At 39.5% G+C, this 27112-nt stretch overlaps 1 protein-coding gene and 1 long non-coding RNA gene across 2 annotated transcripts in view; one reads left to right on the top strand and one right to left on the bottom strand.

Moving 5' to 3' along the window:
- Positions 1-16: 16 nt before the first annotated feature.
- Positions 17-18416, bottom strand: CA2 (carbonic anhydrase 2). Its single transcript, XM_003902932.3, has 7 exons — positions 17925-18416; positions 16580-16777; positions 7833-7951; positions 7234-7326; positions 5837-5899; positions 4417-4572; positions 17-838 (listed from the first exon to the last, which is right to left on the bottom strand). The coding sequence occupies exons 1-7, from the start codon at positions 17956-17958 to the stop codon at positions 719-721; spliced, it is 783 nt and encodes a 260-aa protein (XP_003902981.1). The 5' UTR covers positions 17959-18416; the 3' UTR covers positions 17-718.
- LOC116276373 overlaps positions 17314-27112 on the top strand; it is a 28235-nt gene continuing 18436 nt past the window's right edge. The window contains exon 1 of the long non-coding RNA XR_004185867.1: positions 17314-17460. This is a non-coding gene — a long non-coding RNA (uncharacterized LOC116276373). The remainder of the gene's footprint in view (positions 17461-27112) is intronic.

The following is a 27112-nucleotide window of genomic DNA, read 5'->3' as shown; positions in this document are numbered from 1 at the left end:
ATAAAATAACCCAGAATAGAATTCTGAATTTTATTAGAGAATATATCTAAAATACAATATTTATTAAGTTATGATATATTGTCTGAATTGAAATATACTCTGTATCACAACTCTAATTATAACAATTTTTACACATAATACTTCATTTACATCTCTGTAATTCAAAAGTCACTAAATTACAACGTAATTCATATTTAAGATAACTTTACTATAAATATATAATAATTTTTAAAGTTTTTCTTTAATATAACATCTTGGAATCATGGACATTTATTTTTTCTGGTTTACATTACATAGAATCATGACTATTTTACCTGATTTGCCTTAACTAGTTCCATTTATCACGTGCTATGGATTTGCACTCAATCATTCTACTTTCCTATGTTTTAAAAGCAGCATTTTAGTGAACAATTGAGTGCTCATCACCCTACATGCTGTGAACAAAGTCAAGGTACTTTATTCTTATTTCTTATCCTATATTCTGTGTTACAGAAAAACTACTACCATAAACAAAGCACCAACCAGCCACAGCAGTTGTGTCAAGCATGACAATTGATCTAGTCTTCACATTTTATTAGTAAGCCTATCAAGTAAGAGACGAAGCGTCTAGAAAACCAGACACAAAGCAATCAGGGTCCAAATCACCAAGGTAGATCTGTGCTTAGCTAGAGGGAAACACCCGAAGATTCATTATTTGGATACAGGCTATGGGACCATCTTATTTGAAGGAAGCTTTGATTTGCCTGTTCTTCAGTGGCTGAGCCGGGCGCCAGTTGTCCACCATCAGTTCTTCAGGTTCACCCTCCCCATTGAAGTTGAGTTTACGGAATTTCGACATCTAAAAGACACAATAAAACATTGATAATTCACGTTTCACAATAGTATTCAGTTATATGCTTGTGTTGTATCTTTAAATACATTCCCCTGCCAGGCACAATGGCTCATGCCTGTAATCCCAGCACTTTGGAAGGCTGAGGCAGGTGGATCACTTGAGGTCAGCAATTCAAGACCAGCCTGGCCAACATGGCAAAACCCTGTCTCTACTAAAAAAAAAAAAAAAAAAAAAAAAAATTAGCCAGGCGTGGTGGCGCGCCTGTAATCTCAGCTACTCGGGAGGCTAAGGCACGAGAATCATTTAAACCCTGGAGGCAGAGATTGCAATGAGCTGAGATTGCGCCACTGCACTCCAGCCTAGGCGACAGAGCAAGGCTCTGTCTCAAAAAGCAGAAACAAAAATAAACAAAAATTACATTCCCCAACATTCACAGTGCTGTGCATCAAAGGCCAAAATTCAATTTGATTCCTAATAAATACATAATCACATATAGATTATGTATGCATGCTTTAATATCACAAACCAATTTATACAAAATACACAAATTCATTGGGGCCATTTTTAAAGGAAATTTTCAGTGACCTTTTAATTTTAAAATCTAATCTCAAAAGTCTATAAACTCATACCTTTAGATGCAAAATAATAACAATTTTAGTTCCAAATTAAAGTTTGTTTTCTGCCCCAGGGAAGACAAACTATCACATCTGTACAATTAGATCAAGTGGTCAGGACCTGTAAGCTCTATGGGCTGAGCGACGAGCTGGCATCTCCAAATACACAAAAACACAGAAATGAATTTGCCCAGGCTGATTTGCCTTAACTAGCTCAATTTATCTCATGCTATGGAGTTGCACTCAACCATTCTACTTTCCTGTTTTAAAAATAGCATTTTAGTGAACAATTGTGAGTGCTCATCACCCTACATAGCCCTATTGGCATTTTGCCAATATATGCATTTAACATTAGAACCCCTTGTCACTGGTTGATTTTTACTCCGTTGTAAACTTGTTTCAGTTTACTGGCCACCACTGAGATACAGGAAGCCATTAAACAGTCTCCCACTTCTTCAAGGTTCTTAAAAAGTGCTACTTTCCTCCCTCTAACCAAGACTTGATCCAAATGAAAAAGGGTGGTTTGGGCAGGAATACAGCAGCCCAGGAATCAACAGCCTTTAACCTGATCTCTTTTGTCGGGTAATAGTCTCTCAATCACTCCCATAAAGCCACCTTCCATGCACATACATTATAACATGCACAGCTATGGTTACTGAATGCTAGGGAGCATTCTAAGGATATATAGGGTCGACTCATTGCAACAGAATTCCAGCAATCTGAAAGAGAGTCTGTTCATAAAGTGTAATGAGGTCAAACTTTTGATTAAACCAGTATAACCGATTTCTGTTCCTCACTGCACCAATTAAATTACACTCATCACATTAGTCAACTTGACTCATTATTTTAGCATCACAGAGACAGAGCCTGAGTATAGAAAATAAAGGTAGCAGAATTAGCAGACCCGTTTATACTGCTTACCTAAAATCCACACCCCCTACCGCCATACTTCCTCATTAACAGACATCTGTCCTCTCCCTGTAAGCCTCAGCGGGGTAATGAAGTTGTAGTGTAAGGAAAGGTTATAATGCCACTTTGTTTTGTAGATGGAGTGTTTATGTTATAATTAAAACATGGAATTTTTTTCTTCTTTCACTGTGAGCAATCCAACTTTAAAGCAATAGTCTGACATTTAGAGCCATTATAGCAAATGGACTTATGGTGTATGCACACCCACAGGCCGAAATGATCACATTCCCTGGCTAGGGACTAAGCAAGAAAACACAATTCTAGCCAATGAGAAGTGAAAGGTTTGCTAGGGGCCTTCAGGGAAAAGCTTCTCTGCTCCTAGGGAGCCAATGGAAGAGGTATTCATTTCCTCCTCAAGAAGTGGTTGTATCCAGATGTGATGCTCAAAACGCTATTGCAACTGCCTTGAAGATGAAGTCCTCACCTGAAGATGGGCAAGGCCAAGTCAAGGGAATCAGACAGAAGAGGACCTGGAGCCCTAGCTTCCTGAGCTAAGCATGAGCCTCCCTCCAGACTCCATGTTATAGGACAAGAAAAATAGCCCTATTGGTATTTTGCCAATATATGCAATTAACATTATTAGTTTAATACCACTTTCAACTTTAAAGAGCAAACTCAGGGCACAAGGATTAATGCAGTAGGTTCAACTGCCCTTATCTATATGTGTATTTCGGCCTGTGGGTGTGTATACACCATAAATCTATTTGTTATAATGGCTCTAAATGTCAGACTATTGCTTTAAAGTTGCATTGCTCTCAGTGAAAGAAGAAAAAAAATTCCATGTTTTAAATTACAACGTAAACACTGCATCTACATAGCAAAGTGGCATTATAATCTTTCCTTACACTATAACTTCAAGAAGCTTGCTCAAATATCTTATTACTACAAGGTCAATCTTCAAGTGACATACTACAAGATAAGCATGCTATTTTTTAGGCATACTTTGATATGCTACAAGTAATTTTCCAGTTAGATATATATTTCCTTTAAAGAAAGATGTGAAGCATCTTCAGCATTCATAAGTTCATATTCTAAAGGAGGACACAGGAATAGAATCCTTGCTCCCAGACCTGATTCTGTCCCAAGGTAGCTGAAGGGAAAACACTTCAATTTTCCTGTTTCTCAGACTGTTGTTGATCAAAGTGATTCAAGCCAGTGAAATGAGAAAGTTGGACAACATAATCTCTATTGCACATTGCAGCTCTAAACCTCTATTATTCAGCATTTTTGTAGCTTTAAATCACACTATCACTACTCACATAGTGACCATTTTCAAGATTGTTGGCTCCTAAAGCTCTCCTTAAATTATTCAGGATCCAACCTCTTGCGAATCCTAAGGAATGTTCACTTTCTACATTTCAACTGTGCGCTAAGAGACAAGTCTAGGAAAAATTCATTTGTATCCACTTTTGTGGCCACTCATCAGTGACTTAGAAGCTGCATTAATCACTTGAACATCACACAATACATTGTATTGGAAATGTAAGAATACCTGCTCTAAGCCTCTAAAGCAACCTGGAGTAAGTTTTAATAGATATGTGTTCTCCAAGGGATGACTCTCACCTGTCAGGATTCAGAAATGCATTCTGATATAAATAAAACCGCAGAAAGCTCTTATGTGAGTGAGTAGTAAGCTGGGAATTCACTGATATCTATGTAACCTTGAATATGAACTCTCACTTTTCTAAGCCTCAGTTTCCTCATAACTGGCAAAAAAAAAAAAAGCATTTATTAATTTATTAGGTGACAGACACCTTTTTCATTGAATCTTTACAATGACTATTCAATTTTACAGGCTAAACAAACTGTGTAAGTTTATAGCTAATAACAACAAAGATTTACTGAATGCTGTTTATTTGCTGAGCACCGTCAAAGGCACTATTTCCACAGCAAGAAGTAGCAGAAGGATTAAATCTCAGGTCTCTCTCACTCTGGAGGCCAAGGTCTTCTGCCTTGACTAAATGCTCCACCTATTAACAGACCTGTCATTAGAAAACCAACCTGCTCGCTGCTGACGCTGATGGGTTCCTTGAGCACAATCCAGGTCACACATTCCAGAAGAGGAGGGGTGGTCAGTGAGCCTGAGTAGGTCCAATAATCCAAGGATTCAGGAAGGAGACCACGAGGATCGAAGTTAGTGAAGTCAGCACTCTTGCCCTAGAACAAGGCAAATACTCAGGTTCAAACTGTCACACTGACACAGTAGGAGGAAGGTAGGAAAGCAGGAGACACAAATAGGTATACTCCTCTCTGATGGTCAAAAACACTTTTTAAAAGAGAGGTCCTATATTCACTGGCAAACAAAATAAAAAGAAATTAACAGAAGACATTCGACTTGAAAATATGTGGCAGGTCTTAGCAAAACAAAACAAAACAAAAACTATTTTCACATGTCCATTTTTCATGTTGGCCATTTATCTAAAATCCTTACATTCTCCATTAAGTCATTAACTGATCACACCCAGTATTTAAAGTGAGACTGCTGCCACTAAAATGAGGTGACTTCAGATTGCAATACCAGAAATAGGGTATCCCTGATGAGGAGGTGATTTTTCTCGCTCTAGGTCAGAATCAAATAACTACATTCTGTTTTGGACACTACACTTTTCAAGCAAACAGGAATGATTTATTGGAGGAGTGACAAGGTGGTGGCAAAGAGAGAAAACGATGTCATATGAGAATAGTTAAAGGGAACTAAAGATAATTAGCTTGAGGTAGGTGAAAAAACAGAGTAGAGAGAGAGTAGGGTTATGTGGAAGAGAGATCAGGTTTATTCTATGAATTCAAGGGGCTCAAGCCAGGGGTGTAGAGTGAGCATTTCAGAGGATAGATGCTGCTTCAATGTGAGGATCAGCTTTATAAAGCCAGGGCTGTCCCTGGTGATAAGTTCCCCATTACGGGAAGTGACTGTAGTGTTTAAACAGATGCTCAACGACCTCAATACAACTATGCTGTAGAGAGGATTCAAATGCAGGATGAATGAATGCAAAGAGGTTATAGAATAGAAATCTCCATGAAACAGGGCCTTGTTTATCTTGTTCACCATTGTATCTACTTGTTTGCAAAGCGACTGGCACATAGTACATACTCAACAAATATCTGCTGTGTGAGTGAGTGAATAATTTGACTAGAGGACCTTTGAACCGCCTTGCAGTCATAAGATTCTCTGACTCTTACATATGGATGTGCAAATGATGGGGGAGCAAGATTAAATAAACACAAGTCTTAGAATTATGCTAGCATTAGGATCAACTTTGTTGAAAGAAACATTAAATATTTAAGGAATATTCTACCTTTATCAACTGCTCATCCAAATATCACATGTCATTGAGACTGTGCAATTTGATCAAAAGAAGTTTCTAAAACCAATGGAGTATTGAAAATCAGTACCCTAAGGAGGTGGCAGAAAATTCAAATTTACCTTTGTTTTAATGGAGTCCAGCACATCAACAACTTTCTGAAGGCCTGGTTTAGCGCTGCCAACCTAAAGAAAAACATAAAGGGCAAGATACTATCACCCAGTTGGTACTGTACCAGTTTTTATTTTTATTTGGGTAGCTCTATTAGAAAACATCCAAATAGCCCAAATCCTCCACTTTATACATGACACCCATCAGTACTGGCTTGATGACACTGACACCATAGACTTGCCTACTTTCACCGAATCTTCAACCTGCCTCGGCTTCCACTCAGATAGTACTCCTGAAACCACTGGCTCAATTATCCCCAGTGACCTCTAACTTTTAGAATACTCTTCAAGGACTTGCCTTGATTTGGACTTTACACTACGGTCATCCCTTCTTTTTAAAAATTATCTTCTTCTTTGGCTTTCCCTATGCCTTTCAACATCCCAAATCTCTCTTAACTCTTGCCTTTTTTTTTTAGAGTCAGAGTCTTGCTCTGTCACCCAGCCTGTAGTGCAGTGGCATGATGATAGCTCACTGTAACCTCAAATCCCTAGGCTCAAGTGATTTTCCTGCCCTTGCCTCCCGAGTAGCTGGGACTGCAGGTATACACCACCATGCCCAGCTAATTTTGTGTTTTTGTGTTTGTTTGTTTGTTTTATGCCCAGCTAATTTTTAAAAATTTTTCATAGAGATGGAATGGCACTATGTTGCCCAGGCTGGTCTTGAGCTCCCAGCCTCAAACTATCCTCCTGCCTTGGTGTCCCAAGGTGCTGGGATTATAGGCATAAGCCACCACGCCTGACCCCTTTTAAGTTGTTTAATTTGCATCTCTCCCCTTGTAAAGGCCTTACATTTTGCAGTTTCTCATGATTGCCCCCTGGGCAGCTTTCTCATCTCCCTCTTCGTGCTGTACTTGGATGATTTCATAGATACCTGTAGCTTTCACCTCAACATATGAATCAGAGCTCATAAATCTCCAGTCCAGACTTTTCTCCATTCCCCTTTACCACTGTTTAGAAGGCAGCTCAACCAGTTATGTCCCACTGTTGCCTGAAATTCACTGTCTTTCCCCTCTTCAGTACCTGATCTTACTTTATCATGATATAGTACTGTTTAGCCTCAGATTAAATGAAAAGAAAACAAATACCTAGCAGTCACCCAAGTTGATCTTTTTATGTTCTTCACGTTTACATTCAAACAGTACTGAATAAACACCTCTCCTATTGTCTTTCTGTCCTCCATCTCCACTGCAACTAGCAGATATGAAAGGAAGAGATAAACTTGAAAACATTTCAGGGACAAAGACATTTCCTAAGCTCTTTTGTAGAATGTCCTGTATGTTACAAATGTTCTGTCTGGTCATCCTTTATTAAAAATAGGAAAAAAAGAAATAATTGGGCCATCAACTAACCTTCAAAAAAATACCTAGAACGGCCAGTCCATCGGGTTGCTGCACAGCTTTCCCAAAATCCCCATATTTTGTGTTCCAGTGAACCAAGTGAAGCTAAGGTGAAGAGACAAAGCCACAGTGAGTGGTTTACACAATCAAAGCCGACAGATTTTGTCCACTGGTCTTTTTCTCACAGTAAAGGTTACTTAGGAAATTGAAAATATGGATAATTTTAAATCAAACCTTTCCTTTCATTTTAATTCTAATTATCCACAGAGTACTTGGTATAATAGCAAGTGTTTTCATCAATAACTCTAAGACAAAGAAATGTACAGTTTTGACAGAAGGCACACATTTGATATCCAAATTTATGTTAAAACAGGATCCTCTAATTTGAGTCTGTTTACTTTTTGCAAATGTTGGAGTTGGAGACAGTAGAGAAAGTTCTGCAGCATTAAGTATAATGTCACAATTAAAGGTTATAAAAAGCAAATATGAAGGTCCTTTGTAAAAGAAGTGGTTCACTGGGTGCGAGTTGAATTTACAAATTAAGCTTTTGAAATTAATGCTATCAACTTATAAACATTTTTCCCTGGAAAGAAAAAAAAAGTATATCTTACCTCTGCAGCATATTTCTTTTTATCCACAGTATGCTCAGAACCTTGCCCATCAAGTGAACCCCAGTGAAAGTGAAACTGAATCAATCTGTAAGTGCCATCCAGGGGTCCTCCCTTGATCACTATAATTAAAAACATATATACATGTAACATATATGTATGTATCTGCATACACATACATACATATGTATACACACATACACTCATACACACGCACATGAAACACATGTCTAAATATTACCATCTTTAGTTCTATTTTACAGTACTAAATGTTTGCCTTTCATCACATTTCACTCTGAAAATTCAATCCAGAGTCAAGTTTAGTCTATGGTGCTGAACAAAATCACTTCGTCTGTTTTTATCCTCACATGTGTTGTCTGGAGAAATGATGCTTTTCACATCTTTCTTTCTGAGCATACTGATTCCTTTTTCTGGATTTGTTTTAGAGTCATAGATTCAGGTCCAGAGAGAGAAAATTTTAAGTGAAACTAATAATCCCTCTGGGAATCATTTAGGAAGTGCCCATGTAGCCACTGGCCAAATAATTGGTCTGCCACATACACTTGCAAACGTGGGACCGTCTGTTCTACCAAGGCCCAATGGCTGCCATACAGCCTGCTTTGCTAACCTCTGATACCAGTTCTTACACACCCGAATTTGTGAAATAAGTATTCCATTGATCTTAACATTGCAAAATCCAATTATCCTTATATAGGCTTCCCAAATTCTTTAGAATTTGGACTGTCACTGCTGCTGGCTAGCTTTGTTCCCTTAATTTTTTATTATTTATTTACATATATTTTAATTATTATTATTATTATGGTGGCTCACACCTGTAATCCCAGCACTTTGGGAGGCTGAGGTGGGCTGATCACGAGGTCAGGAGATCAAGTCCATCCTGGCTATTATTATTTTTTGAACAAAATCTTGCTCTGTTGCCCAGGCTGGAGTGCAGTGGTGCGATCTCAGCTCACTGCAACCCCCGCCTCAAGCAGAATTCAAGTGATTCTCGTGCCTCAGCCTCCCGAGTAGCTGGGATTACAGGCGTGCACTACCATGTCCAGCTAATTTTTATATTTTTAGTAGAGGCAGAGTCTTGCCTTGTTGCCCAGGCTGGTCTGGAACTCCTGAGCTTGAGTGATCCATCCACCTCGGTCTCCTAAAGTGCAGGATTACAGGCATGAACCACCGTGCCCAGCCAAAAGTTTTTATTAAACCTCTTTGACCTTAATTTACTCATCTGTAAAGTGGATACACTAAATCATTTACTATTTTACTAATAATTTATGGATCGTCTTCTATATGCAGTGTAATGTGCTCTATTATCTCTAAGAACTTAAAATTCTAACTTGATAACTATTCCATGATTCTACTATTTTTGGCATTAATGTAACTTCACTAAGCAAAATCAGTACTAAAACTCACATACTTGGGCTACGAACTATCTGTACATAATTAACAAGTTGTGTCTTGACAGAGGATTAAAATAGTGTGAAATCACTCTTTCTCCTCCCCTCCACCAAGAAACTCTGTACCTAACTTTATATATATTAATGGGATTTAACCAATATATTCAAAAGCTTTTAGAGGTAGTTTAGTTCTACAATTTAAATTTTATTTTTCTAGTACTGGGAATTAAACATCTGTTGCTATAAGTGTATTTTATTAGCTTTACTTTATAATTCCATAAAATAACAAGCCCAAATTTACTTTGGCATTGCAGAACAAAGGGATAACTTCTGTACAAGATTTGTTCATGAGCTTCACCTAAATATGCTTACATGGTAGCAACACCCATTCATCTATTCAAAGTGAAACACTGCTTTGAAGATATTTAAGCAGTGAGGTCTTTCTGTGGTTCCTGATACAACCTCTGGCTGCCAGATCTGTTTTACAGTAGGCCAGGATAAAAAAGGAAGAATGAAAACAGAAAGAATTATAAATGGTGTTATGTTTCAGATCTGCTAAGAAATATGAATTTGGATGTATTCTGACAAAGTCACATCTCTTGGAACACCAAAACAACTTATTATGACAGTATGTTTCCTGATAATTCTATAAGGAAATATTAGCTTCTAATTCTAGACTCTTTTTAAGAGAATGAAAGAATTCTCTTTTTTTTTAATAATAATATACCCTTAAAAATTAAATATATGTTCATGAAATAAATTAATACTGAAAAAAATCCTTTATAATAACTCTTTAAAGCTAGCAACCAACTGGCTGATAATAAGAAGCAAATGTCATTTGTCACATCATTAATTCTACCAAGTGGTAAAACTAACTAAATAAAACCATACTAAGCATCTTGAGATAACCAGTTTTCCAAATGTAGCTTCTTTCTCCCCAATGAAGAATCATAGCAGGATCTTACATTTTAAGGAGAATAAAGTTTATTGCTATTTCTTATTCTTATTCTTTCTCTTACAAATCTTAAAATTTCATCTTAATTTGTTTCTAAGAACATTTAGAATTAGGCAAGAGTGTGTGCAAACTTTTATTAAACAATGCTTGCTAACAGCTAAGACAAAAAAAAAAAAAAGGAAAAGTACTCTGGGCTCAATGATTAAACACATTCAGTGCTAATCTCCTATCACCAGATACCTGTTTTAGCCCCTGTTAAAATAAAACTCATTGCTATGAAGATTAGAAACCCACTGTAACTAGAAAAAGTTATTAAATCCTTAACGTTTACTTGCTACAGAAGGCAACAATTCTAGCAAACTCTTAGCATGGAGTTTAGTCAATGAAGTCCTTCAAAAACATGGTTATAATAAATTGACATAAACTCAAACATTTTATTTGCGAAAAATAAAAGACAATATTTTGGTTTAAGTTAGGGACTTTATGCTATATTCTGGATCTACTTATTTATTTAAATAACTCCATGCCATTTTCTAAACTGTTGCAGTTTAAAATGAAATCTATTTTCTAATGTAAAAATAATTTTTAAAAATAGCAGAAATTGCTAACTGCGTATTTTTTCTCTGTAAAATCCAGCCATGGCAGTGGCGCTTTAAAGAGTCAATGGTTTATTGTGCCCCAGAAATGTGTTTTGTGCGGGATGGAGACATAAATACAGTTTTCTACTCTAACGTTTTTTCAAGACCTCCCAAATTTAATTTAAACTCAAATCTCAACATCAAGAGCTCCAGCCAATTTTAATTTTCATGATCTGTCATCAATTATACATACTCTGTATATAACACAAAACAAGCACTAAGTGTAATGTTATAGAATAATCTGTCTTCCTATACATATTATTTGAGGAAATTATATAAATTACTCTTGAGAAAAATAAGAGATCTAGCAATATTGAAATGAATCACATTGCTTACACAAATTAAAAGCTGAACATTTAATATTTTTTAATTTTTTCTCCCTAATCACTTAAACTAAATTAAGATGCACTGAAGTGACAGACTAAAGACCTTAATGATGGCCGGGCGCAGTGGCCGCCTGTAATCCCAGCACTTTGGGAGGCCCAGGCTGGCGGATCACGGTGTCAGGAGGATCGGCAATTCATCCTGGCTAATGGTGGAAACCCCACTCTACTAAAATACAAAAACTAGCCGGGCGTGGTGGCGGCTTCGTAGTCCCAGCCACTCGGGAGGCTGGGAGGCAGGAGAATGGCCTGAACCTGGGAGGCGGAGCTTCTGCAGTGAGCCGAGAACGCACTGCACTCCAGCCTGGTGATACAGAAGCCGAGATCTGGCCTCAAAAAAAAAAAAAAAAAAAAAAAAAAAAAAAAGACCTTAATGAATGTCAACAGTTTCTTTTAAGTCCAAAATATAAATAAACTAGTCCCAATAATCTTTAGTTTAAAAATAAAATTTAAATGATTTCCTACTAATGAAGCAAATGATTAATTCTACAGAAAACATGTCATTTTCGGGACTATCTTTTCTATAAATAACCTGAAAATGTTAAAATCATGTATTACTGTGTTGCCCGTTGACAGCAGCCAATAATCCTAAGGCTACGTGCCAATATAGACAAATCTGGGGATAAAAAACATACACGTGTTCCATTTGTTTTAAAGCAATAAGATGTGTAGCTGTCACTTTCGCTAGAGTAAACACAGTCGAAATTCAACAGAAGTTGTGGTTTAAGCTATGTGGCAATTATATAGGAGTAAAAAAAGAAGCTGTTTTGATGTGAATATAGTAACTACAGTGTTTAGAATATGTTGGTCCATTTTCTAGGTATTTAGGGTTTTGCTGACACCATGACTGTGTGCATGACAAGCCCTTTCATTTGTTGCCATGCTTTCTTTTAACTTAGGACTGCTGTGGAAGAAAACTTTTAGAGCTTCAAAAGCAAGTCTCTGAAAGTCAAGCAGGATCCATGTATGAAGATCCATTATGTCATACAGACAATGGGTCACTTAGAAAGAGCACAGGTAAACTCATCCAGCTTCCTTTAATCTTTTCTTGAAATAACAAACAGATTTTTAAAATTTCAATTTCTAAAAAACAGAAATGATGTAAGACTTGGATAAGAGTTGGCCCAATAATTCTGGCATTGGCTTTCAAAATTTGTCCCTAACTTTGCAATAAAGCAGGAGAGTATTAAACTCCTTAATAAAAGTTAATAAGTTAGCAGGAGTTAATAATTTGACTACTATTCTTTTCTCCTAGATAAGGCCATTAATAAAACATCTCAAGCAGGGTGAGTTATTATTTAATAAGTTTTTTTAAAAACCTAAAGGGATTAGCAATTTTTCATTAACTTAAGGTGAATTTAAGGTGGCTTATTTTCAAAGGAATTTAGAAGATTGATGAGAGCTCTAACCCAAGCTTCTAGTTAAATCCTATTAACTCCACAGTTTAAAAAATTCTCTCAAGCTTAAATCAGCAATAAAGTCAACCCACTCAGTTCCTGATACCCAAGTACCTAAGTTTGGATATAAGAGAACATTTAAAGCATATTGGAAAACCTCAATTTATAAGAAGTTCTAGAAGGCTGAAATCTCATTAAGACAAAGAAGACAGGTAAATGAAACGCATTTAAATACAGGAAATAAGAGGTATAGGAAATCTAAAAATGTTACCACCACAATAATAACTCCTAACAAAAAGATGTTAAACTGTTGATTTTTAAAAATTAAATGAGTGAAATAAAAAACTTTTTGACTTAAGTGTACAGAAAAAAATGCCAGTTTTTAAAAAACATGGTATGTACAAACTAAATGTCAAATATGGTTATCCTTCAAATATTTTCATTCAAATTCTATTTTTAAGTGATTGCTATTTAGTGCCTCCAGCAAACTAGCAAGGAGATGACTTAGCAAGTTATTTAAACTCTTCGGCTTCAGTTTCTTCATGTTTATTTTAGGTGAGTTTAACTAGAGTATCTCTACTCTTTGTTTTGGCTTTGAGAGCCTAGGATTGTCTTATTTAAAAAAAAAAAAATTCTAAAGGGAGTTTTTCCACATGTTGTTTCTTTGTGTGTGGTTTTGTTTGTTTGTTTGTTTGTTTGTTTGTTTTGAGATGGAGTCTCATGCCATCACCAGGATAGAGTGCAGTGGTGTGGTCTTGGCTCACTGCAACCTCCACCTCCCGGGATCCAGATTCTCCTGCCTCAGCCTCCTGAGTAGCTGGGGTTACAGACGTGTGCCACAACACCCAGCTCATTTTTTTGTATTTTTAGTAGAGACAGGGTTTCTACTACTGTTGGCCAGGCTGGTCTTGAATTCCTGACCTCAAGTGATCTGCCTGCCTCAGCCTTCCAAAGTGCTGGGACTACAGGTGTGAGCCACCATGCCTGGCCCCCACATGGTATAATTTTTTAAAATTTCTTCTGTAGATGTCGTTTCCCTTAATATTGACATTTTAATATATTTTGCATCCTTGTTTAACCAAAGTAACTGAAAATGTGGAAAAGAGAGGCAAAATTACAAAGGAATCTTTCCTATGCAAATGAGGGCAAGTCCTTCCTGACCTTGCTTTGAGTGTGCCTTCTTGCCTTTCTGGAGCACATGCTGTGCTCTCTTAAGTCCCCTGGTATTTCCTATCTCCCTTTGCCTGGACTCTTGTCCAAGACATCAAAATCCTTCAAGCCTCCACATAAGCCTTATTTACCCTGGAAAGTCTTTCCTGTCTTACACAGACTGCTAAGCCTCCTTCACGTTTTCCATAGTTCCTCGGAATACTTGCTTTCTGCACTTATCAAAGTGGCAGTCAGGGTCTACTATTTCTATGTCTTTCTACTTTAGATATTTCCAGCATGGGCTCCGGGAAACAGGAGAGGGACCAGGCCTCCACCCTGCTTTCATGGTGCTTAGCTTCCCATGCATTTAAGTGGTGTTAGTAAAGATTTTTTTTTTTTTTTTTTTTGTGGAAGAACTAGGTGGATAATACATGTGTCTCTAAAGGCATGGGTGGGAGCTCCTACCTAAACGCCATGGTTTTCATCTGTTTCACAATCTAAACATGGCCAACTTCTTTCAAAATGTATGCATTGCTCTCCACAAGAAATAGCTGCTAAAAATGTAGCTAGACCTAATTAGTTACTGCTTATGGAGAAATCTGTCAAAGTTTAACAGATTCATGGTAAAATATATAACTATATAATAACTTCATACATAAAATAAGTACATATTCAGTATGATAAACAGAATGCTTCAGAAAATATAAAAATAAAATTTTAAAATACCATCCAATGATGGGAACTAATCTTAAAGCTGTTAAAGAAAAAGTTTATTCAGAAATCTTACCTCAGGTGCAACATTTACAGCAATTGTCTAATAGAGGCGGTCAAAGGGTTCAAATTGTGACAACAACAGAGGCCATTTATTGAGGAACTTCTATGCGCCAGGCACTGGGCTAGGTGCTTTACATATACTGTCCCATTTCATCCTTCCACTGTGGCAGATACTATTGTTACTCCAACTTAACAGTTAAAAACAACTAAAACCTAGACAGTATTACTCGCAAAGTCTCTGAGCTAGTTGTCGGCAGAGCTAGAACTCAATTCCAGGTCTCTCTGACCCCGGTCTATGCTGATAACCACCAGACCATATGTTCAAATCCACTTTCCAATAATATGTATTACTAGAATAATTTATTTCACTATCCATTTTCTAAGGACGATAAGGAACCTCATCTGCTTTCATTTATTGGAGATTTGTTTCTTCAGCGTTCCAAAAAAGACTCAAAGTATCCAATTTCTATGTAGCATCCAATGAGATACAAAATTTGGTAGACATTACATCCATTGAAAACAATGACATCATTGTGGCTCTTTCAAAAAGCACAGCTACAGACTAAAGTAGCTCACTTCTTTTGGTTTGTAAATGACTAGACATGAAATGTTATAGTATCCTTTCTGTATGTGTAATACCTTGAGACCTTTGGCCTTGTCATGTTATAAATATACAGTATTCTTTACAAGAAAAAAAGTGTTTAATTTAATTATATAACACTGTTCCTTTGGAGTGAGAGAAATGCTTGGGAAAGCAATGTAGCAGAATCACTGAACTGTCTTCAATGTACAACCTTGACTTGATTCTAATAAATCATCATACTGTGTCAGAATGTGTGAGTATGATTGTGAGTGTGTGTGTGTGTATGTATGTATGTGTGTACTGGGGAGGGTGCACACAGGCAGGCACAGGTAGGTTGAAAACATTTCTCAGATGATCTCCACATTATCCCCCATCTAATTGTCTTCCAGAATCACCATTTCAGAAAGCCAGGTGTTTACAAATTTTTTAAAAGTTGAAAGGAGGGAAAAATTCTTTTTACAAAACCAAGCTGACTATATAGGATAGCTGCTGACAAAGAATAGTCAACCCAAATGGTTATAATTGCATGTTATACAATATATTAGTACCGTAGGTCACTACTCCAAAACTTTCTCATTTTGCTGCACCACTCCCCTCACTCCCACCACCAAACAAAATGTGTTTGCAGCACCATTTCATTCAATGACCTTCCGAGGAAAGCACTCAGGAAAATAGGGCACTGGCAATTAAAGTAACTGCTGAGCAAAGAAGGCAGCTACTATGTCTGAATGGGATTGTTCTCTTGTTTCAAAAGAGAGAGAGACTAAAAAAAAAAAAAGCAGCATTTTTTTTTTTTTTTTTTTTTTTTTTACAGTGAGCATCCTGTAAACAGCTCTATTACAAATAAATATGGTAATTGGTTTTGTCAGTAATGGGCCAGGTATGTCCACCAACTCTACAACATCTTCGTTTGTGGAATGAATTTCTGAGGAGATATCAAAATATGCTGCCATCTTTATCACACTAGCCCAATCTTAAGAAATACCCATAACATTTTCCAAGAATTTCAGCATTTTAAATTGGCACGTTTTTTGTTACTCTTCTCGCTGCTACCTTGAAGATAAGGCTCACTAAGATATACTTTTTAATGGATACGCATCAGCTCTGGAAGACAAATATTTTACAATCTTAAAAGTTCAATTAGTGCAAATCTCATCATGACTGATCTTTATTGCTAGGGGACTTTGTGCCTTTTGTGACTTTTCACAGGCATATCGCGGTTATTCAATGCCCTACATAGAAGTCAGGGATTTCACAGAGGAGAAACGGCCCCGGGACACTTCAAACTAATTAGCCTACTTCTCCGAATCTGAGACCTAATGAAAATGATCAGGGTGGCATCCTTGAGTCCTGAGACAAACTGTGCTATTAAGAGGGTTCCTACCACTGTTCCTGGCTCCTTCCATTAAGCTCGGAAAACAGCTACTGTCTAAAATACACAAGTTATTTTCTAAACACTGACCTGCTTTGTCCTGAGAGTCATCAAACTCCACGTTGAAAGAATGACCATTGTTGAGGATCCTCAGAGAAGTTGCTTGATCATAGGAAACAGACAGGGGCTTCAGGGAAGGGTCATACTTGGCTGTATGAGTGTCGATGTCAACAGGGGACTGGCGCTCTCCCTTGGCAATGGGGAATTCCTTATGCCAGTGCTCAGGTCCTGGGGGAAAGAAGACGTGTGAAACCCCCATTGTAGGGAAAGGTACACCCAGACCCCTAGAGAACAATCATTCCGGAGCCTATCTGCTCAGTTCCAATTTTAGAAGCACCACTTAACAGTGGGGTAAATTTTGGCAAAACACGTAATCTGTGCCTCAGTTTCCACATTTGTAATATGGAATAATTAGAAATTTACCTCATAGATGTCGCTGTAACAATTAGAATTGATATATGTAAAGTTCTTAGATCACTGAGTGCTATATAAATATTAGCTATTTTAAAGTTTTACTGAAATTCAGCAAGTGAAGTTGGGCAGACACTAATGTCAGGGCTTGTGGTTGGGATTTTGGGATATGCAAGCTCACTTAAGACATTCAAGGAGATCCGGATCCTTTCCTCACTGCCCAGGCCCGGGCCCACCCCTCCTTTAACCGTCAGGGTCCCCACTACCTAGGAAGCCCCACACCTTCCAAAGATGCGCTAGGTGCGCCAGAGGCATGCTTCTCTGCTCCGCTGGCTCGGAAGAACCAGGTCTGAGGCCAAGATAAAACCTGATTCCTGGTGTCCGACCGCCTAACATTAGAAGTCGAGAGATGAAGGGAACACTCGGAAATCAGCGCCATGGATTCAAACCAGCACTGGAAAATGCCCCGGGACAGTTCGTGCTGAGCGCCTTAGCCACAGGTGGTGCTGAAACTGCAGGGGTGTATGGGGGTGCACTGGGGGGGGGGGGGGGGGGGGGGGGGGAAGGGGAGTCTCTTAATTTCTCTGCGATCAACAACTAGAATTTTCCGTTACAACCCTTCCCCGCCTCCTCCTAGGTCCGGTTAAAATGATCCCCCAGGTCGGGACCCGGGAGGGACTGTCCTCGGGTCCCGCGGCCAGGGCTGCGCCTCCCCTCCTTCGGGCCCTGTGCGCCTCGGGCGGACGCGGGGATTCCTCGACAGTGGCCTCGCAGCTGGGGCAAGGGGGGCATCCCCGGCGCCGGGAGCCGCGAGCGGAGTGAGCGCCCGGGGCGCACCTGAGCATCCAGCGCTCCCCGCGGCCGCAGTAAACAGCATGTGCGGGTGCTGTGGGCCCCGGGCCGGCATCCAGGCTCGGGGATCCGGGATCTGGGGGCCGCCGCGCCGGCCACCGCCGGCACTCACCGTTGTGCTTGCCGTACCCCCAGTGATGGGACATGATCGCGCCGGCGGTCGGGGCTGGCCAGGAATCGGCACCGGTCTAGCGGCGGCAGCTCGGGCGCCTGCACTGTATGTCCGCGGGTCGTGCCGGCACCGGCTTTTATAGGCTCCCGCCAACTTCGTGCTCGGGGGCGGCCCGGGGGAGGAGGCCCGGGTGGACCTAGGCGACAAGGGGAGGAGGTGACGGGCGGAGGTGATCTCCCCGCGCTCGGGGCGGGCTGGGCGGGCTAGGCTCTGGGGGCGGGGAAAACGTCCTCTCGGCGGGCGTTCAGCGGGGCTCCGGGGCTCCTCTCCCGTCGCCCGGCTCCCCTCGGCCCGCGTCCGGGCCCCAGTGTCCTGGGCTGGCAGCGAAGCTTGGATCTCTGGGCTCGCGTCGGCTGCGGTGGCTCCTGGGCTCCTCCGTCCGACCCGGGCCGCGGAGCGTCTACGCGCACCCCATCCCCCTCCCGGGCATGGAGTCTGGCGGCGGCGGGGACTGCTCGGGACCCGGACCCCCGGCGCCTTTCATCCCCTGTCCCCATTGTGATCTGTCTCCTGGCCCTGGAGCCCTTCCGCCCCACCCGCGCCGGGGTCTCCAGCGCAAAGGGCTCCGTTTCTGGTTTCCCCGGCCTGGGGTTGGCAAGCTGGGTTAGGAGCTATGACCTTGGGGCAAATAGGGATACGATCCTGGAGGCGCAGGGGGGCGCGCAGCACTGAGTGCTGAGAGCCACGCGCCCTCTGCTGCACGGCCGTGGAATAAAACGAGACAGCGGCGCCACAGTCCCCTGCCCGCAGCCCACGCTCGGGCCAGCCTGGAGGATTGCATTTCCTCGTAGGCTGGCAGAGCCTCAGACGAAGTGTTCATCTTCTCCTTCTACTTTCCTTCTCTTTAAAAAATTAACGTGGGTGAGGAGATGTCCTAAGTTGAGTACATATTGATTTGAAATAACCAAAACTTTTAACAAATCACTTTTCTCGGAAGAATCTAGTATGAGAAAGATAATTTCTTCCAAAGGTAAGAGAAGTTCCCCGGCTGGCCAAAAAAACTTGGCATCTGGCATACCTAGGAATCATTCAAAATAGTTTAATAGGAAGGACATTTTGAGGCCCAGCCAGCATTATGACTTTCGTGGGTCCTATGGAGTTTCGCCTTGGGGGTTCCCTTTTTCGTAAACACGCATTTATACCTACACTGAGATAAAGATAAATACCTTAATATTATATATTTAAACACTTTCCTTGATCAAAACCTATTTTTTTCTTTTTTGTTCTTATTTTAAAAGGAAACATTTTCCTGAGCATCTAAAAGTATTGTGGACCTGAGGCACTGTGCTTACAGGGTCTAATGGGTAAGTGAGGCTGTTTTGAGATATAGACAGAATTCATTTCCTACAAGGGACTTTGCCACAAAAAAAAAATCCGGGGGATTGTGGGAAGGAGTTCGGTTCTGTGGTCTCTGCAATCTCTGAGGGCAATAGTATTAGAGTTACAGTTGGGGAAGCAGGACACAGTTTAATGTGATTGTGTCGGCCTTGACATCACATTACTTACATTTGAAAATATATAGATAAATAAAAGGTAAGTTATTAGTGTACATTTTTGCAATATTTATCTCAAAATCACTCTTTACTATTTATTTCAGTCAATTTCACCCAAACAAATACGATTCATGTTTAGACTTACTTGTTCTTCTTCTAAGATTCTAGAAAATTGTGTGCTTCTGCTTATGTGGGTTTTGGGTTGATGTCACAGGGAATTCTTAGGCACGAAAGCAGCAATACATTTTTAAAATTTTTAGGACCATTGCAAAATGGAGTTTATTTGTGCCTCTGTAGGTGCATCCTATCTGTTGGGTCCCAGTGAGGTAACTTTGATTCTTTACATAATTTTCTTTTTTTCTCTTTTTTTTTTTTTTTGAGACGGAGTCTCGCTCTGTCGCCAAGGCTGGAGTGCAGTGGCTGGATCTCGGCTCACTGCAAGCTCCGCCTCCCGGGTTAACTTAGTTGCTGTGAGACTCTTCACTTGGCCCTGGGGATATGGCGTTGATAGGTGCCAAGAACTGAGTACAAAGTTTATGAATGTAGAGTGGGTTCCCGGGATTCTGTAGAGGGAGCCAGGCTATTTGATCAGCAGAAATGCTTGTCTTTAGTTTTCTGTGAAGCTGGATTATGACTTTCCTAATAGGGATGAAGTAAGAGCATGTTTGATTCTTAAATATGTGTAAAACTTCAAACACCACCAAACTGCAGTTCACCAAATGGATTACTGTTGTGGGAATTTTCCCTTATCTCTCACTTCTGGAAAGTGAATTAATTCTCAGTGGGAGCAGGCCCTCCCCACAGAGCTGCTGTTAGGGAGAGTATCACATGTTCACCACAGGGTGGAGAGTGGTTTGCCTTTGGTTACTCAGAAGCAATCTGAATTTTTTAGTAGCGTTTTTTGGTAGTACAGTGGTTGGCTTAGCATTGTTTTATTTTCCTAGTCAATTGTTTTAAATGGAGTTAACTTTATGCATTCACGTCAGTCAGTCCCAATCTAACTTTATTTTACTGAAGGCATTCTTAGCAGGCTGTCATGATTCACTGGCTGCAAAAGACTACTCTAATACTGGATTTGTTAAAATAAAAAAAAGTACTTATCTTATTATGTACCTATGTTTCCATCAGAGGGAAGGATTGGCTCATTTCAGAATAATCCTAAGTAAAGGAACTGACAGTAACTGGAGAAAAGTACTTTTCTTTGCCCCAGAAAAAAAAAAATCAGTCAGTATATCAGGAAAATGTAATATAAAAAAATCTTAAAGTCTGTGTTCCAATTATTGGAATAAAAAAACTTCTAACATATTAATCTTAGTAAAAATGTAAAAGAAAAAGTATTCACTTTTTCTCAAAAAATGTAAAGATATTGTTAAGATATTTTACAAAGTGAGATATACATTATTTATTAAATATTTAATTTAAAAGCTAATAAAAAGCTAGATATTCTCATACTTGTTACAATTATAGTGTTAAAGTAAATATCTGGGATTGGACTCAGTGGCTTATGCCTGTAATCCCAGCACTTTGGTAGGCCAAGGCAGGCAGATTGCTTGAGCTCAGGAGCTCAAGACCAGCCTGGGCAACATGCAAAAAACCATCTTTACAAAAAATAAAAAATTTGCCAGGCATGGTGGTGTGCCCCTGTAGTCCCACTTAGGAGGCTGAGGTGGGCGGATCGTAGCCCAGAAAGTCGAGGCTGCAGTGAGCCATGATCATGCCACTGCACTCCAGACTGGGAAACAGAGTAAGACCCTGTCTCAAACAAAATAAAAATAAATAACTATCTATGGAGGCCAACAGCCACTTGTTTCTTGGGGCTCCCATAGATCTTTGCATGCACATCCTTCTGTCCTAATATTAGCAATTCTGCATTGTAATCAGACACTCTATTGTAATCATTGGCTTATAATCCAATGACCCAATAAACTGTTGACTGCTCATTTGTAAAGCAGGAATAATGACACCCACCTCATTGTTGTAAGAATTCAGTTGGTGAGCATAGGTAAATCACCTGTCACGTGTAGGCACTCAGTAAATGATGGCTATTCAGTTCCTCCTAGACAGTGCTAAACGGTTAGAAAATAATGTAAGGAATGCAAAATTAAACACCTGGGCCAGGTTCAAGGGAAACATTTAAGAGGAATGAGTCTCCAGCAGCAAGAGGCGTTTTTTTTTTTTAGCTGTTTTTTATTTTTCAGTTTTTATTTTTTTGTGGGAGGACAGAGGAGTGTTTGTGTCATGGAGATGTGCATTCTACCACACTTGTGTTTTTCTTCTTAAACTGTGCCCCCTGAAGTTGGGTACTGTGTCACATTATTTATCTCTGTATCTTAGGCACCTAGCACCCTTTACCTAGGCTGAGTCCCAGGATACATGTAGTGGCTACTCACATAGTACTCCTTAAAATTATAAACTTTGAAAAATCCAAATGGAGATAACGGCAGTTTCACTTTGCAGAAGTTAGTAAATAATTTTGTTACAGATTACAGTTAGCAAATAACGTTGTGCTAAAATTAGGTTGGTTTTGAATCTGGATTAATTTACTAGCTTTGTAACTTTGGACAAATTGCTTGATTGTGCTAAGATTCAATTTCCTCGTCTGTAAAACTAGGGTAACAGTAATACCTACGTCACAGAGTTGTGGTGAGGACTAAGATGATACAATGTGTGTGAGGGATTTAACCTAGTGCCAATAGTTAGAACTTGATCAATGTTAGTTATCATTACTACCATTACATGTTTCTCAGCTCCTATTTAGTGCTTAATATTTTCTATGTGATAAGTGGGCTACACAAGATGACTCGTGTCTTCATTCATTCACTCAGCAAATCATTCCGAGTGCTATTATGTGTCAGGCATCAGCACAGAGGCTATAGCCATAAACCAGATCAACATAACTCCTGCCCTCACAGAGTTGACATGGGGATGGATGAGGGTACTATACAATAAATGACTCAAAAAAAAAAAAAAGGAAATTTCCAATACTGAGAATTAGTATGAGGAAAGTAAAACAGGAATGAGGTAAAGAATAACAAGTGAGGAAATCCTACTTTAGATGCAGTGATTATAGAAAACCTATTGAAGGAAGTGCATTTGAGGAACCACTAAAAAAAGATCTGGGGAAGGGCATTTCAGGCAGAGGAAACAGCAAGTATAAAGGCCCTGAGAAAGGAAGTTTCTAGAACAGAAAAGCTTGTGACTGGAGCATGGCGATTGAGGAAGAAAAGACAGGTAGTGACGTCAGAGAGAGTCAGGGGCTACAGCCTGCAGAGCCTTGCAGACAATGATAGCAAGAAAGGATTTTATACTGGTTGCACAGGGAAGCCACTGGGGAGTGGCTTATGCACAGGTGTATTACGTGCTAGGTGGGTGTAATACAAACTGCAACAATATCGCATTGTAGAATTAAAAGAAGTTTGGAGGTTAACTGGTCCAATTCTTTATTTTATAGATGAGGAAACTTGTAGAAGTCCCCAGATACAACATGCTGTTCCCTAGCTCCTTGCTTTTATTCATCTGACGACTTCCTTTACAGAAAGATCCAAACTCCTTCTTCTGACTATAAAGCCATTTAATCCTGTCTCTGGCTTCCCTCTTGGGCTCTGAGTCTCTCAGTATCCTTCTTTGGTAAGATGGGAGGCAGCATCACATGTGGTCAAGAGCCCAGGTTTTATAGTTTGGATTTGGCTTCTAGGACTTCTTCACTACATGATCTTATATTATTTGTTTCGCCTTCTCAAAGCTCAGTTTCCATATGTGAAATGTAATGAGTACCCAGGGCTGCTGATTGTGTCAAAGGGACTAGTTTGTGCGAATTGGTTGTGTGAATGAACATGATGCCTGGTATGTTAGCTGCTCCGTTAGGATTCTTGTTCTTGTAGTCAAGAGCCATAGAATTGTGAAATGGGAATCGACTTTGTAATAAGACAGACCTGAGTTCATACTCTGACTTGAACACTTACTTGCTGCCTCACCTTGAGCAAAGTAATCAATCCCTCTGAACTTCACGTGCTTTATTTGTGGATGGCGACTTGGCGGAGTGGGGCGGAGGGAATTCTACCTCCACAACGTGATGAGCATGAATGTCTGGAAGATGCTAGATACAATCCTGGCACATTTTCTTTGTTGAATAAATGGTATGATTGTCATCGCATGTAATGTTTTCCATTGTCAAATAACAGGTTGACCTTTCTAGTTCTCTAGCTTGGATGAAAATTCACATGTGTTTAGTTAACATTATTTGAGTTCCTGATCTATAAAAACAGCTAACACTTATTGAAAACTGATTACGCACCAACACAGTTCTGAATACTTCACATAGTCCTACTCTACAGCTGGTGACATTGAGGCATAGAGGTAAGTCAGATTACCCCAGGTAACTCAGCTAGGAAGTGATGAGGCCAGCTATGAAACCAGACAGTTTGAACTATTAGCCATCTGCTGTGTTGTCTCTCTGAGGGCCAGCAAAGTGCCTTCAAGGAGTTTATAAAGGCACCTGCCTTGTCATGATGGAATAGCAGTGCATTAAGATTATGTAAGCAGTACTCCTCTATAAAATAGAATGTTCTATCAAAATGCTGGCCATTTTTAGGGTTTCCTGATAAATTCCTTTTAACTATTTAGGGTAGCAGGGGATAACAATAACGTTACATATAATAAACAGTTGAATTCAACTTCCCTTAGTAAATAACTTTTCAGACTTTTAAAAATGTAGTTTCTGAATGTGTCTTTGTTTTTTCATAATGACTAGTAACACTTAACTTTTCTATAAGTAATAAAATCTATTTAGTTTTGAAGAGTAGTGGATGAATTCCAAGCTCATTACCTAGTTTCACTTTCAACCAGAACTGGAAGAAGTATTAAGTGCGACAATTACACTAAAAATACATAAAGTACACATTTTAAATATTTTATATTCCAGAACAGCTGCCACATGTGATACTATCATCAATCTAATAAAAATAAAAGTCCACCTCTTCTTAGAACATAGCTTCTCTGCTGGAGGCAGTTTTGCTCCCCAGGGGGATGTTGACAATGTCTGGACACATTTTTGGTTTTCACAGCTAGGGGAGACAGGGACTGTGTGCCATTGGCCTCTAGTGGATAGAGGCTGGGGATGTTGCTAAACATCCTACAATTCAGAGAATCACTTACTGACAACAGTGAATTTTTCTGTCTGAAACATTAATAGTACCCAGATTTTGGAACCCTACCTTAAGAGTATACATAAGGTAATGCTTTTGTAAAAGGTCTGTGTTAGAGTTGCATATGTGTCCAGCAACATGTGAGCCCTAGGACAGGGCTTTGCCCATAATACTCCCTCGCTTATCTTTTGTTAATTGGATTGGATAGAAAAGAACAAAATCCAGCCTCTGCACCTTAAGATTATTGTCTCTTCACTTTGCTTCAACACACTTCCAATGATGGTTTTACACCTAAATCATAGTGACTTGGTTAAGTTAATATTAGCTTCACCACATGATTAAACTTCTCTTTTGCTTATAAATCACCATTTTGTATAGGGGAATTTTTGACTTCCCTTTAGTTATAAGAATAATTTAACATTTTCCATGCAAGGGGAATTGTAGGCACTACGAATAAGTTTTTTCCTCCTGTTCAAGGGCAGGAGTCCTCATTCACCAGTGTCACTAACTGACAACTGTCTTAAGAGTATACAAGTGGAAAATCAGCACTTTATAATCCTATAACATATGTAGATAGGCTATAGGAAACAAAGATAATTATATTTTATAACTCTGTAGTTTTCTCGTTTGTGTTTATCCTGGTTGATTCTAAAGAAGATAGAAAATCTATATACATGAAAAGATGTCTTAAAAAGTTTTGAACTACTCAAAATTAAGATTTGGGGAAATAGAAGTAGTATATAACCTAAGAAAACTGCTGCTGGCTGTGAACCCCCGTGGCATTTTCTTTGCAATTCTTTGCTTCTTGTTAGATTGTATGTGTTTTTACCATTTCACACAAACTTTTAAAGATTATTCCATGCAGTTAGCTCTATGCTTCTATTAGTGTCTTTCTCTCTCTCTTCCATCTGAGTACAATGGCTAGAAAATAATACACACTTGAAAGAATAAATGTCATTTAAATATTTTAATGAACAGAAGCAATAATCAAGTATATTTCCCTAGACCTATGTATTGTGAATGCTTTTTTCTTTCTTTTTTTATCTTTTGTCAGCTTTGACCAAGCCAAAAGAGTTACAGCCAAATTCAGAAAGCCACCCAACCCAAGATCAAAACTGATGAGTCAAAAATGTGTGCTATTCCTCCAAGAACTCATTGACATGCCAGTCTCTGACCTTCCCAGGATGAGGCCATTAGCTCATGAACCTAGACTTGCATTCAGTATTTTAGGGGTTTCATTGTACCATCTCTCCATCCATCCATCCTTCCTTCCATGTATCCATCCATCCATTCTTTCCTTCAACTGTGCAGCAGTTCACAGCAGTCTTAATGACTCTCTCTTTTTTAAGATTTGTTATAGAATTATCTCCTACTTCCACTCTCAGGTAGTCCCCACTCGGTGAGACAGTGAATAAGACAGCAGGCCAACATGGCTGGTGAGAAACCACAGGACAGAACGAAGTGGACCAGTTGGCAGGAGATTCTGTAGGCTGATTTTGTTAGCATTCGACTCTGCACCAGCTGCCCCCCACATGACCCTGTACACACTTCAGGGGTGCACATGATGACTGCCCCATGACAGGAAGAAAACATGAGAAATTCTATTCATAGTTAATTTTTTAGCCTCTAAAATTTTCTACTTTGTTTATATTTTATAATATATAAAATAACAAAATACTGTGAATATATACTTTATTATTTTTAAATGCAATCTTGTGGGAACATGTGGAAGAACTGTGTCCCAGGGGCCCTACATCATTCAAAAAGAGTCTGGAGTCCATTGCTGACCCAAAGACCCAGGTGACCCAGAGCCGTGTTTTGCAGGTCGCCTGTACCCTCAGTCCTGCTATCTGTTCCTTCTTTCCTATGGCACTGATATCACTGTTCAACATGTATTTCATGCCCAGTGTGTTGGGCACTGTGCTTGTGCCCGATAAGCCCTTTCATTCAGTATTCACAGCCATGTCTAGTATCATTTCTCTTGAGCAATGTTTGGTAGTCGCCTTTATCTTTCTATTTTTTTCTTCTCCTTGATGCTTCTAAGTAGTTCCTTAACCTGCTTTTATTTCTTCCATATTTGACACATAAACACTTTTGAAAAGCATGAAATCTTTTCAAAAAGAGCCTTTCTTATGGCCGAGCATGGTGGCTCACACCTGTAATCCCAGCACTCTGGGAGGCCAAGGTGGGCAGATCACTTGAGGTCAGGAGTTTGAGATCAACCTGGCCAACCTGCTGAAACCCCATCTCTACTAAAAATACAAAAATTAACCAGGCCTGGTGGCACGTGTCTGTAATCCCAGACAAAACCCCGCCATTGCACTCCAGCCTGGGTGACAGCAGAGTGAGACTGTGTTTCAAAAACAAAAAAGAGCTTTATTTTAGTCATCTGTGTATACTTTTAAAACTATATACCAAATAGTGGATACTTTTGCCCAGCTGTAGCTGTAAACTTTCTTCTTTATGCCTTGTGGTGATTTCATAATTCCTC

Source organism: Papio anubis, chromosome 8 (genome assembly GCF_008728515.1).
Source record: "Papio anubis isolate 15944 chromosome 8, Panubis1.0, whole genome shotgun sequence".
Taxonomy (NCBI): domain Eukaryota; kingdom Metazoa; phylum Chordata; class Mammalia; order Primates; family Cercopithecidae; genus Papio; species Papio anubis.
This window is presented reverse-complemented; position numbering and strand designations above follow the sequence as displayed.

What these genes read in the sequence shown, in the direction of transcription:
- CA2 (XM_003902932.3), bottom strand. Translation starts at nt 17,958, where the DNA reads ATGTCCCATCACTGGGGGTACGGCAAGCACAACG. An exon ending in AAAAGAAATATGCTGCAGAG is followed by an intron (nt 7,327 to 7,832) that starts GTAAGATATACT and finishes TCTTCACCTTAG; the next exon opens with CTTCACTTGGTTCACTGGAA. An exon ending in TCAGCGTCAGCAGCGAGCAG is followed by an intron (nt 839 to 4,416) that starts GTTGGTTTTCTA and finishes TGTGTCTTTTAG; the next exon opens with ATGTCGAAATTCCGTAAACT.